The following is a 12745-nucleotide window of genomic DNA, read 5'->3' as shown; positions in this document are numbered from 1 at the left end:
ACATTTTTCCATAGACTTTTATCCATTTGCTTGAGCAACACTCTCTAGTCAAATATAAGTGTACCATGATGAGCTTCCATATGCAAAGTCCAAGTATAGTCCAATATCTCATCAAGAGCTAGGTGAGCTCTAAAAGCCTAATTGATTGGTCAAAATAATATTTGTTTGGTTTTGATTGCAATTTCTACACATTTTGGTAATAGGAAGACTCCAATCTAGCTTAATAATATATCTTACTAGTGAATATATATAAATTGCAATTTTAAAGTTCTTTTTAGCAATTTCCTCGCATCTTGGTGATACAAATGCTTGAGAAATAGCTTGATAATGTATTTAGTAGTGTATACTTGTTTTCAATTGTTATCTTGTGTGAACCCAATGGTTAGACATTACAAAGGTGCCAGCGTTCTTAGTGATCATTCACAATTAGGCATCACGTGTTCATGATTGTAAAGCCCTTAATCAAGATTTCATTATAAAATTTGCAAAACTGAAACATTTAAATATAGTTTTAACAATTGCATATGAAATGTGTTGAAAGAGATCTGCACTCAAATTTAGTCACAAAGTAAACATGTAAATGTACTATTATGCACAAGCAATTGATTTTAACTAAAATTTAAAATGTACCTTTCATGAAACCTACAATAAATCATTTAGAACAGATTTTGATCACCAACATCCAAGCGTGGAGTGAGAGCATAGGATGAGAAATATTCAATTTAACTATACATTTGTATACGATTACACTAAATTAAACAAAACTAATTGCAAATATGAAATATGAAAATTGAAATTCACCAAAACTTTGAAGTTGTCTTATTATGATAAAATGTACGACAAAATGTTGATACTCATTCAACACTATTAAAATTGATGAATTCCAATTTAAATTTGAAAACTGTTTAGTGTTTCACTATATTACCACAATCTTCACAACTTGCATCTTTTTAGCACAAAAGCAATATTTGGATGAGATTAATTCAAGAAACCAGAGGTTTCATCCTTAGATTTTCAAATCCATGGGAATTTGTATTTTTAGAATGGATAGATGAAAACAAGACTCAAGGATTTGATACACAAATGCTTAAATGAAGCAATCACCTCCAATTTATAAAGACTTGACGTGTTTGTATTTGAACTTTAGAATACACTCCTTTGGCCAAAAATAGATAGTAATTCTTTCATAAAACTTGTCATAACCTCGTAACCTCAACTTCTCTCTACTTTGAGGTAGGTATGTGCATAAGCTAATACTCTTGCTAAAGTGGGGGTTAAATCTAACACCATAAATTGTATATCTTTTACAATATTATGTTGTGTTTAGCATCCTTTTTGGAGATGGTTTGATTTAGTAAAAATAGACCCAATCCGTGTCTAGATCTATAATATTGGTTTAACCCCCTTGTGCCTAGACCTTTATGTAACCAAAGAGGGTTGGACTAGGGTGCCTAGTGCCCCATATCCTCCCTGTTGGGCTCCAAATTCAAATATGTGATTGTCGATGTCACCCCTTAATGGATGTATCCTTATGTTGGCCTCTCTCGAAATGTTTGCTTGTGAAAAGGTGTTAGTTGTATATAAAAGAAACCCCCTCTCTCATTTGCAACACCTTCTAAGATCTTCTAAGAGTCTCTCTCCAATCCTAAGAAATCAAGATCAATTAAGTGGAGAAGTTTGATGGCATTATCAAGCATACGCCAATTTGTTATCAAGTATTATTCATTGTTTATGATTCATCATTATTATCATGTTGTAGTAATCCGTTTACAAGACCTCATGAAAGCAAATCAAGATCACCTTACATGCGATTCAAGCAAGGGTTACATGCTTAAGGTAATCATTTTAGTTTTTTTTTTTCCCCCTATTCTCTTGAGGGATCACATGATTGTTATTGTTATCATCATTGCTATTGTGAAGGTGGGAACACTAACACAAGGTTTGAATTAGGCAAGCCCCTATACAACACAATCTTTTCCTCTTTTTTGAGTACATGTATAGATCTAAAGATTGCCATTAGAAAAAAATAAATAGACATGTAGGGTAGATAGTGACGAACAATTTTAGACTACGAACAACAAAAACCCCAAGACACTAGTGCGACGTGCTAGCATGGACATATTTTCTTGGAATTTGGAGCACAACCACCCAATAGGCTCTTGACCTCATTTTTGACATTGACTCGTGACAAAACCACCTTCAAGATAGGGGCACCTAGCACTTATGTCTGGCAAAATCAATGTTCTTATCTATGTCTTGTTTCCAGATGTATTAACTCTCTTATGCATTTTTTTGTATTTTGTCAATATTATTCAATTTACCCTTCTCTTACCTAGTTCATTGCACACATACGACCAATGTCAATCACATGCAATAAACAAGAGTGTAAGTCTAGTACGATGTGGCTCTTCCTTGTAGACATGAGCCAAGCCCACTCACATTTGTAATATTGTATGTGAGAAGTATTTGACTTAGGTTAATATACATGTTAGTCTAGGATCACTTTTCTTACACAACAAAACCATCTTGGAATTTTCATTTGTCCCTTAGTTCACTTCTTCAACATCATCTTAATGAGTTGATTTGTTGTTATTCTTAAAGTGGTCTTTGCTTTCATACATTTTGTCTAAGGCAACCAATCCTTTAGGGATAGTGTTTGTTTTGAGCCACACTATCTCATTCTCAAATAAGGTTACTTTTCCATCTTCAATCTCAACCATTAGTTTCCAATCAATAAGTTGATTATCAAAATCATCCATACCATTTAAGAATCTATAAACATGTTGAGTATCAACAAACACTTGCCAATTGTATATCTTGTCTGGTATGCTAGGCCTTGCCAACACATCAATGCTCCACTGCAACAATGTCCAAGATCTACATTCAAATTGTACCTCAATGCTGCAACATCAAGAGTGCCAACCTCCACATTATCATTTTTATCTAGCCACTAAATGCCAAAAGAATCAAACAACTCTATAATATCCCAAATAACATTCGTATGCATTCTAAGTTTTCTCTCTTTGGTTGCATATGCACCTTTGACTTGCTAAACTACAAGTTTTGAGTCTCTATAAATCTTTAGGCATCTAACTCCATGCTTAAAAGCAATATTCAACCCTAAAAAAGGGGCTTCATATTTTACAATGGTATTAGTACATTGGAAGGTTAACTTGAAAGAAAATTTGTGCTTCTCACAATTTGGAGATAACAAATGTACACCTACATTGTTATCATCCTTTGACTGAGATTCATGAAAAACCATGGTCCAAAGATCATTTAACTATATCAACATCTTATCAGAACAAGGGGATCCATTCTATCACAAAACCCAATCATATGACCAATGCTAGTAGCAAAGGAGTTAATCATATGATCAATGCTAGTATCAAATGAGTTTACTTGGTCAACAATCTTACACCTACATTCGTCGTTACCTTGGAACCTTTGTTCCATATACAACTTCACATTATTACCATGCAAAGGAATGGTGGCATAAGAAAACACCATCTATATGCTTCCACCAATGGAAGGTGCCCATTTACATGATAACAACATTCCCCACTTAGGAGAACAATCCCCCATTATAACATCCATCTTAAGGACTTTGTCTAGATAAGTAGCAAGTCAAAATTCTACATCACTTACTAGTCCAATGATATATACTTCTCTAGAGTCCATATAAAATAACTTACCCCTAGGACTTTGTCACTTGAAAAACAAGATCATTCATTATCTCAAGTGGTATGACATTGTTGGATGCACATGAATCAAGCATGCAATTGTAGATGATCCAACCATTGATTGTGAATATGGCATATAATGGATCAACAACCAACTTCAAATTAACAATTGATGCACCAAGGTATACTTCCATAGTAGTACAAACTACTAGTTCACCCACAACCTTTAAAATAAAAGATATATCCTAGACTTTGTGTTCTAGGATTCTAAGAGCTTAAGAGAAAGGCATTGAAACTCATACCTGACTCATAATTAGTCCTACGTCAATTGGGGTGTGTTGTAGTAGAGGAGTTCTTGGTGCTAAGTTCACTATGTTTGCATTTGGTATGCACGAAATCACTCAGTTGGACAAAGAAGTAACATATGTATATCTTACTTTCATTCCATCTTAGGTATCTATAGGCACTTGGTGTGTTGTTCTCACCTTGTCTTTCCTAGACCCCTTTGTATTTACAACCTCGTCTCCACAAACAACATCCTTTTCTTGCACATGCAAAAACTATGTCTTGGATATGCATTCTTATTTATTTTACTATTGTTCTAGATGTTTTCTTTTATCAATAGCATTCATAGCTAGAACATGCTATTTGTCATCAACATTCACCTTTTGTTCACTAGTAATAACCTTTTGTGTCATAAATCTAACTTATTAGCCTTATGTGGTTGCACTAGAACAACTCTACTCCTCAATTGGATGCCATTTTTTGCCTACTCCATGGCTACACCAAGGGGGGCTTGATATCCTCATTTAAAGGTCTGATTCTCTTACACCTCTATTGTGTAAGAGGACACACAAGCTCAAAATCACAATCTAGTAGTTGATAAGGTTGGGGGCCAAGCTTGTCATCAAATTGGAAGATTTGATCACTCATACTAGAGGTACTATGACATTGTGTCCATTATATGGTCAGTGACTAATTCATCAAATTGGTCAATGTTGTCCTCATCATACTCTAGACCACCTTCATCATTTTGGAACTACTCATATCTACACAAAGAGAGTGTAACAACATAATTATGACATGTGGAATGTAACAAGAATCACACCACATATTATCATCCCAATAGCTAACAATTTCCTTGGTCAAGGCCAAGCACATCTTTATCCCACTGTTTGGAATTTACAATTTTTTGTGCATGCCTTGCATTATGCTATTCAGGTCTATTAGACCAATCAATATTATATGGTCTATTGTGCATCCTTTGTCCTTCTTTAAAGTGTTTGGATACACCTTAAGGTAGCAAACCCTTTTCATTTCATGACACCTTGTAATTAGCTTATCTAGTTTATCCTTAGTTGAAAAAGGTTTGCTCATAGCAACTCTATTTGGTTGTGACAACTTCACATTGCTCTTTTTAATTTTTTACCAAACGCCTTCATGTTACTCTCAATGTTTATAGTTATAGAATATGCTTCCTTGAGGATTTGAGTGTTTTTGTCTCTCAAACAATAACATATTTTAGAACCAAAGGGATCGCATCAAAGCACAAGGCACATAGATTCAAGAGGCTTAAGGTGTCGAGGTGCTTTTCTCATGGCGAAGATGAACCTATTTTTGAAGTCATTCATTTTTCATTGATACACTTCTTGATGACGGTGAGCTCATGGATACCAAACTTAGGATCGATTGAATCCCCATATTGCATTCTCAAAATAGGAAGAAAATCTTCCTAGGAAGAGATACTATTATCAGCCAAGTTCCTTTAAACCATTCCTTGCCACTCTCCTCCAAGGAATGTACAGATATATTCATCTTCACATCTTCATATTCAATTTCAAACACATTAGTTATATTGATGAAATATCTTAAATACTCTTCGCCAAAACAACGTTGTTGCCTTGGAAGTTTTGTACCTTTCCTTTGATTTCATTGGGAATCAAATTAGGATAACCTTGGATCTAGAAGAAGTCTAATTGCCTATATCTTTTAGTCCCCAAAGGATATCTTGTATTGATTAACCCCTCTATTCTATTGAGGTATTTGTTGGTTGTGCATATTTTGAGCATTTTGTTGATCGTCTACTTGATGATTTTTCTGTCAGGGAACACAAGCATGGGCTTGAGGCAGTTGGTCAATTTCATCTTGAAGGTCCTTTCTTTGCCTAGCTTTATCAATCAATTCCGGTTCTTCATCAAGAATCATTTTTTCTTGTTCACTATCTTCACCTAATATTTGCAAGTTTGCATCATGGAAGGTATTATTTAATAGGGACCTTAAGGAACTAGAAAGAGAAGGTTTCCTGGTAGCTCTATTACCACCTTTACCAGCTTAGCCCATCACATTATTGTTTCTCCTCATCTCAAATTCATCAACATTTATATTCATTTTCTGAGCAATTCGTGTACTGAGTCATGAGAAATGTAATAGTATTGGTGTAACTTCAGAATTTTACAAGTGTAGCCATTAGAAGATTCCACTAGGTTTGTATCGTTTTAGAAAGTCAGTTCAGATTCTATACATTTATGTAAATGAATATGGGACGACAAATGATATAATTCTTCCCAACTTTCGAGCCTTGTATTATTCTAAACACAAAAAGAAACATCTGAACATAGTCGAGCATAATACAAGTTAAACAAGATTGTCAAACAACCAATAATCTAATGGTACCTCTGCAGAATGCATTCATGCAGTCAAATGTAGACACAATACAAGAGAAGATATGCTGGTTAAAACAATGTAAGGGTAGAACCCCATCAACTCACATTGGAAATATCCTTCATTAAGTATTTTATGACCGACAAGCATCCTGCTCCATCTCTATGAGGATGCCATGCACTACCAGTGTGTCTATCACATACAAGTGCAACGCATGCTTAAGTAATAAAAGTTAGACCTGCAACGCTGCAAAGCATCAAAAGAATAATACACAATAAATGAATTAAAGATACATGCCCAAGCACTGAAGCGTGCAATTTTGCAAGATATCTTGACAAACAAATTCGTTTAGCAGCTCTGCTTCACCAGTAATCCCCAAAGTACACTTCACATTCTTAAAATGATAGAAATGAATGGCATCTCTCAAAACAAATTCTTGTTCAAAACTCTTGAAAATAGCCTAAATGGCAAAGAGGGAATCACAACTCACTCAGATTTTTGATGATCCAAATAGTAATCCCAGCGGTTGTATTTATGAAGTTTTAAGCCTGAAAGCAAGAGCCGGCTTCTTGCTGTACTCATGAAGAATTTGTTCCTTCTGCTCATCCTCCGTATCATTCAGTATCGACCTTGTTTCAGACACATACGCTGTAGATCTCATCTGCCTAGACAATATCTCCAATTGCCCATAATCTCGTCTGTTTGTGGCTGTGATTTGTCTCCAACAAGGAAAGCATGCAACTGTTTATCAACCTCAATCCAACTGCACCCAGGTTTCTTTGTTACACCTCTGTCTTTCATTCTTTTCCGCAGCACTTCTATGTTACTCCACTGGCCAGCTGCAGCACAGATATTTGACATCAGCACATAAGGTGAGTCGGACTCGGGATTCAGCTCAAAAAGGTGGTCGGCCACAAGTTCTCCTAGCTTTTTATTGTTATGGCTACTACAGGCACCAAGTAAACACCGCCACACACTTAGTCCAGGTTTTGTTGGCATCTTGCAAATCAAGTTGTATGCCTCACTCATGAGCCCTGCACGTCCAAGAAGGTCAACAACACAGGTATAGTGCTCAATTGATGGGTTGATGTGATAATCTTGACTCATTGAATGGAAGTATCGCCAGCCCATGTCCACTTGGCCAATATGGCAACATGCAGACAAAACACCAACGAAGGTCACATGATCTGGTATAATGCCCATGCAGAGCATTTGTTCAAACAGGTTGAGGGCTTCCTTGCCACTGCCATTCATGGCATATCCAGTAATCATTGTATTCCATGAGATCACATCATGTTGAGGCATTCTATCAAACAGATCTTTTGCATTCTCTATGCTCCCACATTTTGCATACATGTCTAAAAGAGCATTGCCCACAGTGACAATAGACTCCACTCCACTCCTAACTATTTCCTGATGGATTTGCATTCCTTGTTCAAGAGCTGCCAGATCTGCACATGCTGACAGAACACTCACAAATGTTATGTAAGTTGGCTTCATACCTCTTAGTTCCATTTCTCGGTAAAACTTCACGGCTTCCTCAGCATACCCATTTTGAGCAGAACCCGCAATAATTGCTGTCCAGGAAACCTCGTTTCGGTCAGGCATCTGCCAAAAAAAGTCTACAGCCTTGTCAATAAAGCCATTCTGTGCGTATCCAGCAATCATCGTATTCCATGAAACCACATTTTGCTTGCCCATTTGCTTGAAGAGCTTCAAGGCCTCATTGATCTGCTAATTCGGGAAACAATAAATTAGAGCACTATAGGTTTAGAATCCGTACTTTGTAGAAACACAAAATAGAGCGTCAAAAAACATGATAACCATAAGAATAGAGAACAAACATAGAAACGGAGGGCAAAGATAGAGGGCAAAAGACAGTTTAAACAATTAATAGAAACCAAAGGATGTAACTCCTTTGAAATTTCATTGACTGAGCAGATAATGTAGTCAGATTTAAATGTTATGGTGTAAATTGACATTTAAGGAAGTCGATGTTATGTATGAATTCTGTCAAAACTTGGAGACATACAAGGTGAAAGCTACATAAGGCATGCGGATATGCCAAAAGAGATTGTGATATCAGGAGAAGATGAGTATGCAAATCATGTTGAGTGTTAAAGAGATCAGATCTACAGATTAAGTGGTGTACAGAATGCGAGTGCTTTAAAACAGTTATCTTCAACTTCCATTGCTAGTGGCTGAAAATATTCTAAATAAAGTTAGAGGATGTGAGTTTCGAGTTCATAACCAAGTTATTATCCTTGGGCTCAGACAGATTCGGTCTTCGATGGCCATGCCTTATTCTCATCTTAAGAGATGTTTTAGAAAATATTGGTCACATCAGAAGCCAAGTTCTTCGTTATGGATAGTAGGAGCCTTAGAACACTGGTTGAAAGAGGATTCACAATGCCTTTTTCTCAACTAGAAATAATATGGACAAATTTCGTCTCTTGAAATCATTTTTAGGTTTGTGCTTATATTTTTTGTGATTTACTCTATTGTAATTGAATTTGATGTTTACAAGGGAAAAAAATTGCCCTGCCTTCTTATTTTGTGCATAACCTGTAACCAGGAAATCCCACCAAGTGCTATTTTTATCAGTCATTTTTTCGAAACAGCTTGAAAGTTATGAATGAATTTTTCCATTAAATCTTTTTCGATGATGTGTTAATTTCTTTGTGATTTACGTTATTATGTTTAATCTTTATCGGCTGCTTGGGTAAATTCTTACCTTGCCTGCCCAGTCTATGCACAGTTTGCATTCACTGAAATCCATGAAATCATATTTTTCTCAGGCATCTCCCAAAACAATTTGAAACTTATTTCGTCTCTAGAAATTGTTTTTAGGTCTATTTATTTTCTTTGTGATTTACTTCATTGTGTTTAATCTTGTAGATTGTTTGGATGAATTCTTACCTTATCTGCCCATTTACTGCATAACATGCATGGAAATCCACAAAACCATATTTTTCAAGGCATTGTTCAAACAACCTGAAAGTTGTGGATGAATTTTATCCCCTAGAAATATTCTTTATGGGGAATTGTTTGTGTAAATTCTCACCGTCCGAATTCCACTCAACGACACTCTTCTCGGTCATTTTCTGCAACAACTTCAAAGTTATGGATGAATATTAAGATCATTTTTATGTGAGTGTTTATTTTCTTTGTGATGATCCTGTTGGTTGCTTGGATAAATCCTTGACTTACCTTCCCAATCTGTGCATAACCTGCGATCATTGAATTCCACGAAACTACATTTTTCTCGGGCATTTTCTGGAACAGCTTCAGGGCTTCATCCATAAACCCGTTCTGCGAATATCCGGCAATCATTGCATTCCATGAGACAACGTTTCGTTCAGGCATTCCGTCAAACAAATTGCATGCATCTTCTACTCTCCCGCATTTAGCATACATAGTTACAAGGGCACTCCCCACGAACACATCAGACTGAAACCCATATCTAAGTACATCTCCATGTACCTCCTTTAGCCTGTCCAAGCTCACACAGGCGGGAAGAACACTGGCAAAAGTGAAGTGGTCAGGTTTAATGCCTTGTTTTCGCATTCGGATAAACAATGCCAGGGCTTCCTGAGCACACCCAATCCTTGCATAGGCAGAAATCATAACAGTCCACGAGACCACATCTGACTCACCTAATTCGATCAGGACCTTATACCCCTCCACCAGACACCCACATTTGGCATACATGGTTACAAGCCTGTTACCCAAATTCATGAATCCAGTTTGTATCATGTGGGCATGGACCAATTTGGCTCCTGCCAAGGCTTTCTCATTAGTACAGGTCAGCTAAAGAAGTCCATGCACGGAAGAGCTTACTAGCTGGTCTTTGGTGTGCAAAATGCTTAAGGCCTCGTTTAGTTGATCTTGTATAAGAAGATTTTTCATGAATCTAAATGACTGAAGTGGTTTCATTGCTGCTGCAGCTGCTTTACATCATCTCTAGCTATTTGCTTAACAGTATCTCAGTTTGTTGCAGCATGGTCCAACGCTGGCCGCATACGACTTGACGTTTTAAAGCTCTGGTGAGTCCATGTAATTTTTAAATTAGTATCATAAATAATTTTGAATCTTTTCTTAAATATAGAACAGCTGTAGTTTCTAAGTTATAAAGCCATGTCTAAGCCCAAGTTTTATACTTCGCTGTATAATTCGTTTACTCTTTCATTTGTTTTGACATTTACCTCTAAAATTAAATATGTTTGACATTTACCTCTAAAATTAAATAGTTTATAAAACATATAATTTGTTTTAAAAATTATAAGTTGACAAGGATATGATTCCAAGTTGATAAGGTTGGTTTGAAACATGTAGTGGGTTGTTGTGTGGATGGATTATCATATCTATGTTCTTGTTTTATTGACGATAGTAAGTGATTTTATTAGGAGGTTTTGATTTAAGAAGATAAGGTATTATAGCCAAGAGTAACATACTATAGAGTTTGAGGTTTGAAATTACATTATAAATTGGTAATCATATGCAATACAATTGTGTGATCTCAATGACATGTCTAACAAATGAACCAAGTTTTTCAACCACTTGTCCACAAGTAGAAGCAACAAAAGTATTTTTGTCTCGTGGCTAAGAAAATAGTACGGTCGAATTAATTACTACTATTATAAAGGGCTAGCAAGTTTATCCCCGCTATAATTCCCAAAAGCAACCACCCTGCATAGTTGTTCTTGGGTCGAATCTTTCGTGCCCATACGCCATCTATTGATTTCTTGGGGGAGGTAGGGATCCTCGACAGAAATTTGTTTGAGCTTGAGAAGCCAAAACATAACCTTGATAGAAAGGATTAGAATAGGAATAATTCTTTCTATACTCACCATAGCGATGTTAATGTTGGTGGAAGTTAAGCAAAGAAAAAACTCTTGAAATATATTTATTATACAAACATGACATAACAAGGTAAAGCATTTTTTTTAATGATTGAAATTCATCCTTTCTATCTCACATGTGTGATAAGTGTAGTTTCAGTGAGGGTCATAGAGGAAGAAAAGGCACCTACTCTCTCCATGCTTATAGGCAAAGTTTCTATGTTGTTGCTTCCTTCTCTACCAACTGCAATTCTCCTTGCAATCTTTCATTTCTTTTTCCACTAACTTATTCGCTACATGTAGATGTAGATATCACATGAAAGATATATGTTGAGGAGTGAATTGGGAAAATCTTTTCAACAATTAGTGCCAAAGGTTTCATTAGGAATGACATAATGATGATGGTCACTTGTAGGGGGAGATCTAGAGATTTTTAAGGTCAAAGTAAATGCATTTGTTTGAAGTTCTATGGAGCCTTTTTAACATATACATTTTGTGTTTACTGTGTAATTAGTACATGCCATGTGACACATTTCTTACAAGCATTTTGTCAAATGGTTGGTGTGTCTTGTCTCCATTTACATGTTCCTATTTTAAACAATGTAACGAGAATGTGAAATCTTGTTTTACATTTGATGTTTGCATTTGTTTAAATTTTCTAAATCCATTTTGTGTATATCCTTTTAACTTGTTTGGACATAGGTCTTTGCAATCTTTTATATTAGCATGTAGCTCTAAGATGCACAACCTCTATTGGGTATGTCATTCTAATCATGCATAGGTCATTACAACTCTTGGAATATTTAATAATAGATATTATTCTTTATAATATGCAATACTATCTTTTACAACCCTTGCATTGGCTTCCGTGTTGGCATCTCCCTTCAAATAGCTTGTGTACCTTTTCTATGCATCAATGTAATGCATGCATGTTACCACAACACTTGCAATTATACTATCTTCTAGACTTTATTTTTTGGTATGCTTTGATGCATTCTTACACCTACACCTATAAGGTGCTAGGATGTGAGAAAAAGGTTAAGGAACCTGGCCTTACAATCATTCACAATGTATTTCTTTTTAAAATATGAACATGTGTGAAGAAAACACTTTATGAGTTGCAAAAATTCATATATGTTTTAGAATCAATTTCTTTATACTTTGTGCATATTATAAATTTGTAAGAAAACTTATATTTTGTAGAATTAATTGTATTTTCGTCTTATATAATGATGGTTACTTATATATCAAAATTAAGTGAGGCTCTTTCCTACACAAGTATTTCCTTGTCCTTTTTCTTGCTAGGTGATTCTTTGGTTGAAGTAGTTGAAACACCATCATCACAAAATGAAACTAAAACAATTTGATGAGACATTAGCAACAACTTTATTTGGTTCCAATCAAGCATAAGCCCAATACCACCTATGTTTATTATCCAATTGATTTTCTACTGTGAAAAATAAAATAAAATAAAATAAATAGAAAAGAAAATACCTTGTTTTGAAAATAATACATGACCCATTTTGTAACTCGTATGCTTGACAAGAAATGATGTCATTT

The 12745-nt window shown here is 35.5% G+C and overlaps 1 protein-coding gene across 2 annotated transcripts; it reads right to left on the bottom strand.

The window, feature by feature from the left end:
• Nucleotides 1-6412: 6412 nt before the first annotated feature.
• LOC131048080 (pentatricopeptide repeat-containing protein At4g02750) lies at nucleotides 6413-10418 on the bottom strand. Of its 2 annotated transcripts, XR_009106354.2 has the most exons (3): nucleotides 9555-10418; nucleotides 6835-8075; nucleotides 6413-6590 (listed from the first exon to the last, which is right to left on the bottom strand). XR_009106354.2 is itself a non-coding variant. In XM_057981939.2 (2 exons), the coding sequence occupies exons 1-2, from the start codon at nucleotides 10098-10100 to the stop codon at nucleotides 7002-7004; spliced, it is 1620 nt and encodes a 539-aa protein (XP_057837922.1). In that variant the 5' UTR covers nucleotides 10101-10418; the 3' UTR covers nucleotides 6413-7001. The 2 variants fall into 2 exon arrangements, 1 of the variants encoding a protein (XP_057837922.1); XM_057981939.2 differs by having other exon boundaries at nucleotides 6413-8075.
• Between the last annotated feature and the right edge of the window lie 2327 nt (nucleotides 10419-12745).

Source organism: Cryptomeria japonica, chromosome 6 (genome assembly GCF_030272615.1).
Source record: "Cryptomeria japonica chromosome 6, Sugi_1.0, whole genome shotgun sequence".
Taxonomy (NCBI): domain Eukaryota; kingdom Viridiplantae; phylum Streptophyta; class Pinopsida; order Cupressales; family Cupressaceae; genus Cryptomeria; species Cryptomeria japonica.
This window is presented reverse-complemented; position numbering and strand designations above follow the sequence as displayed.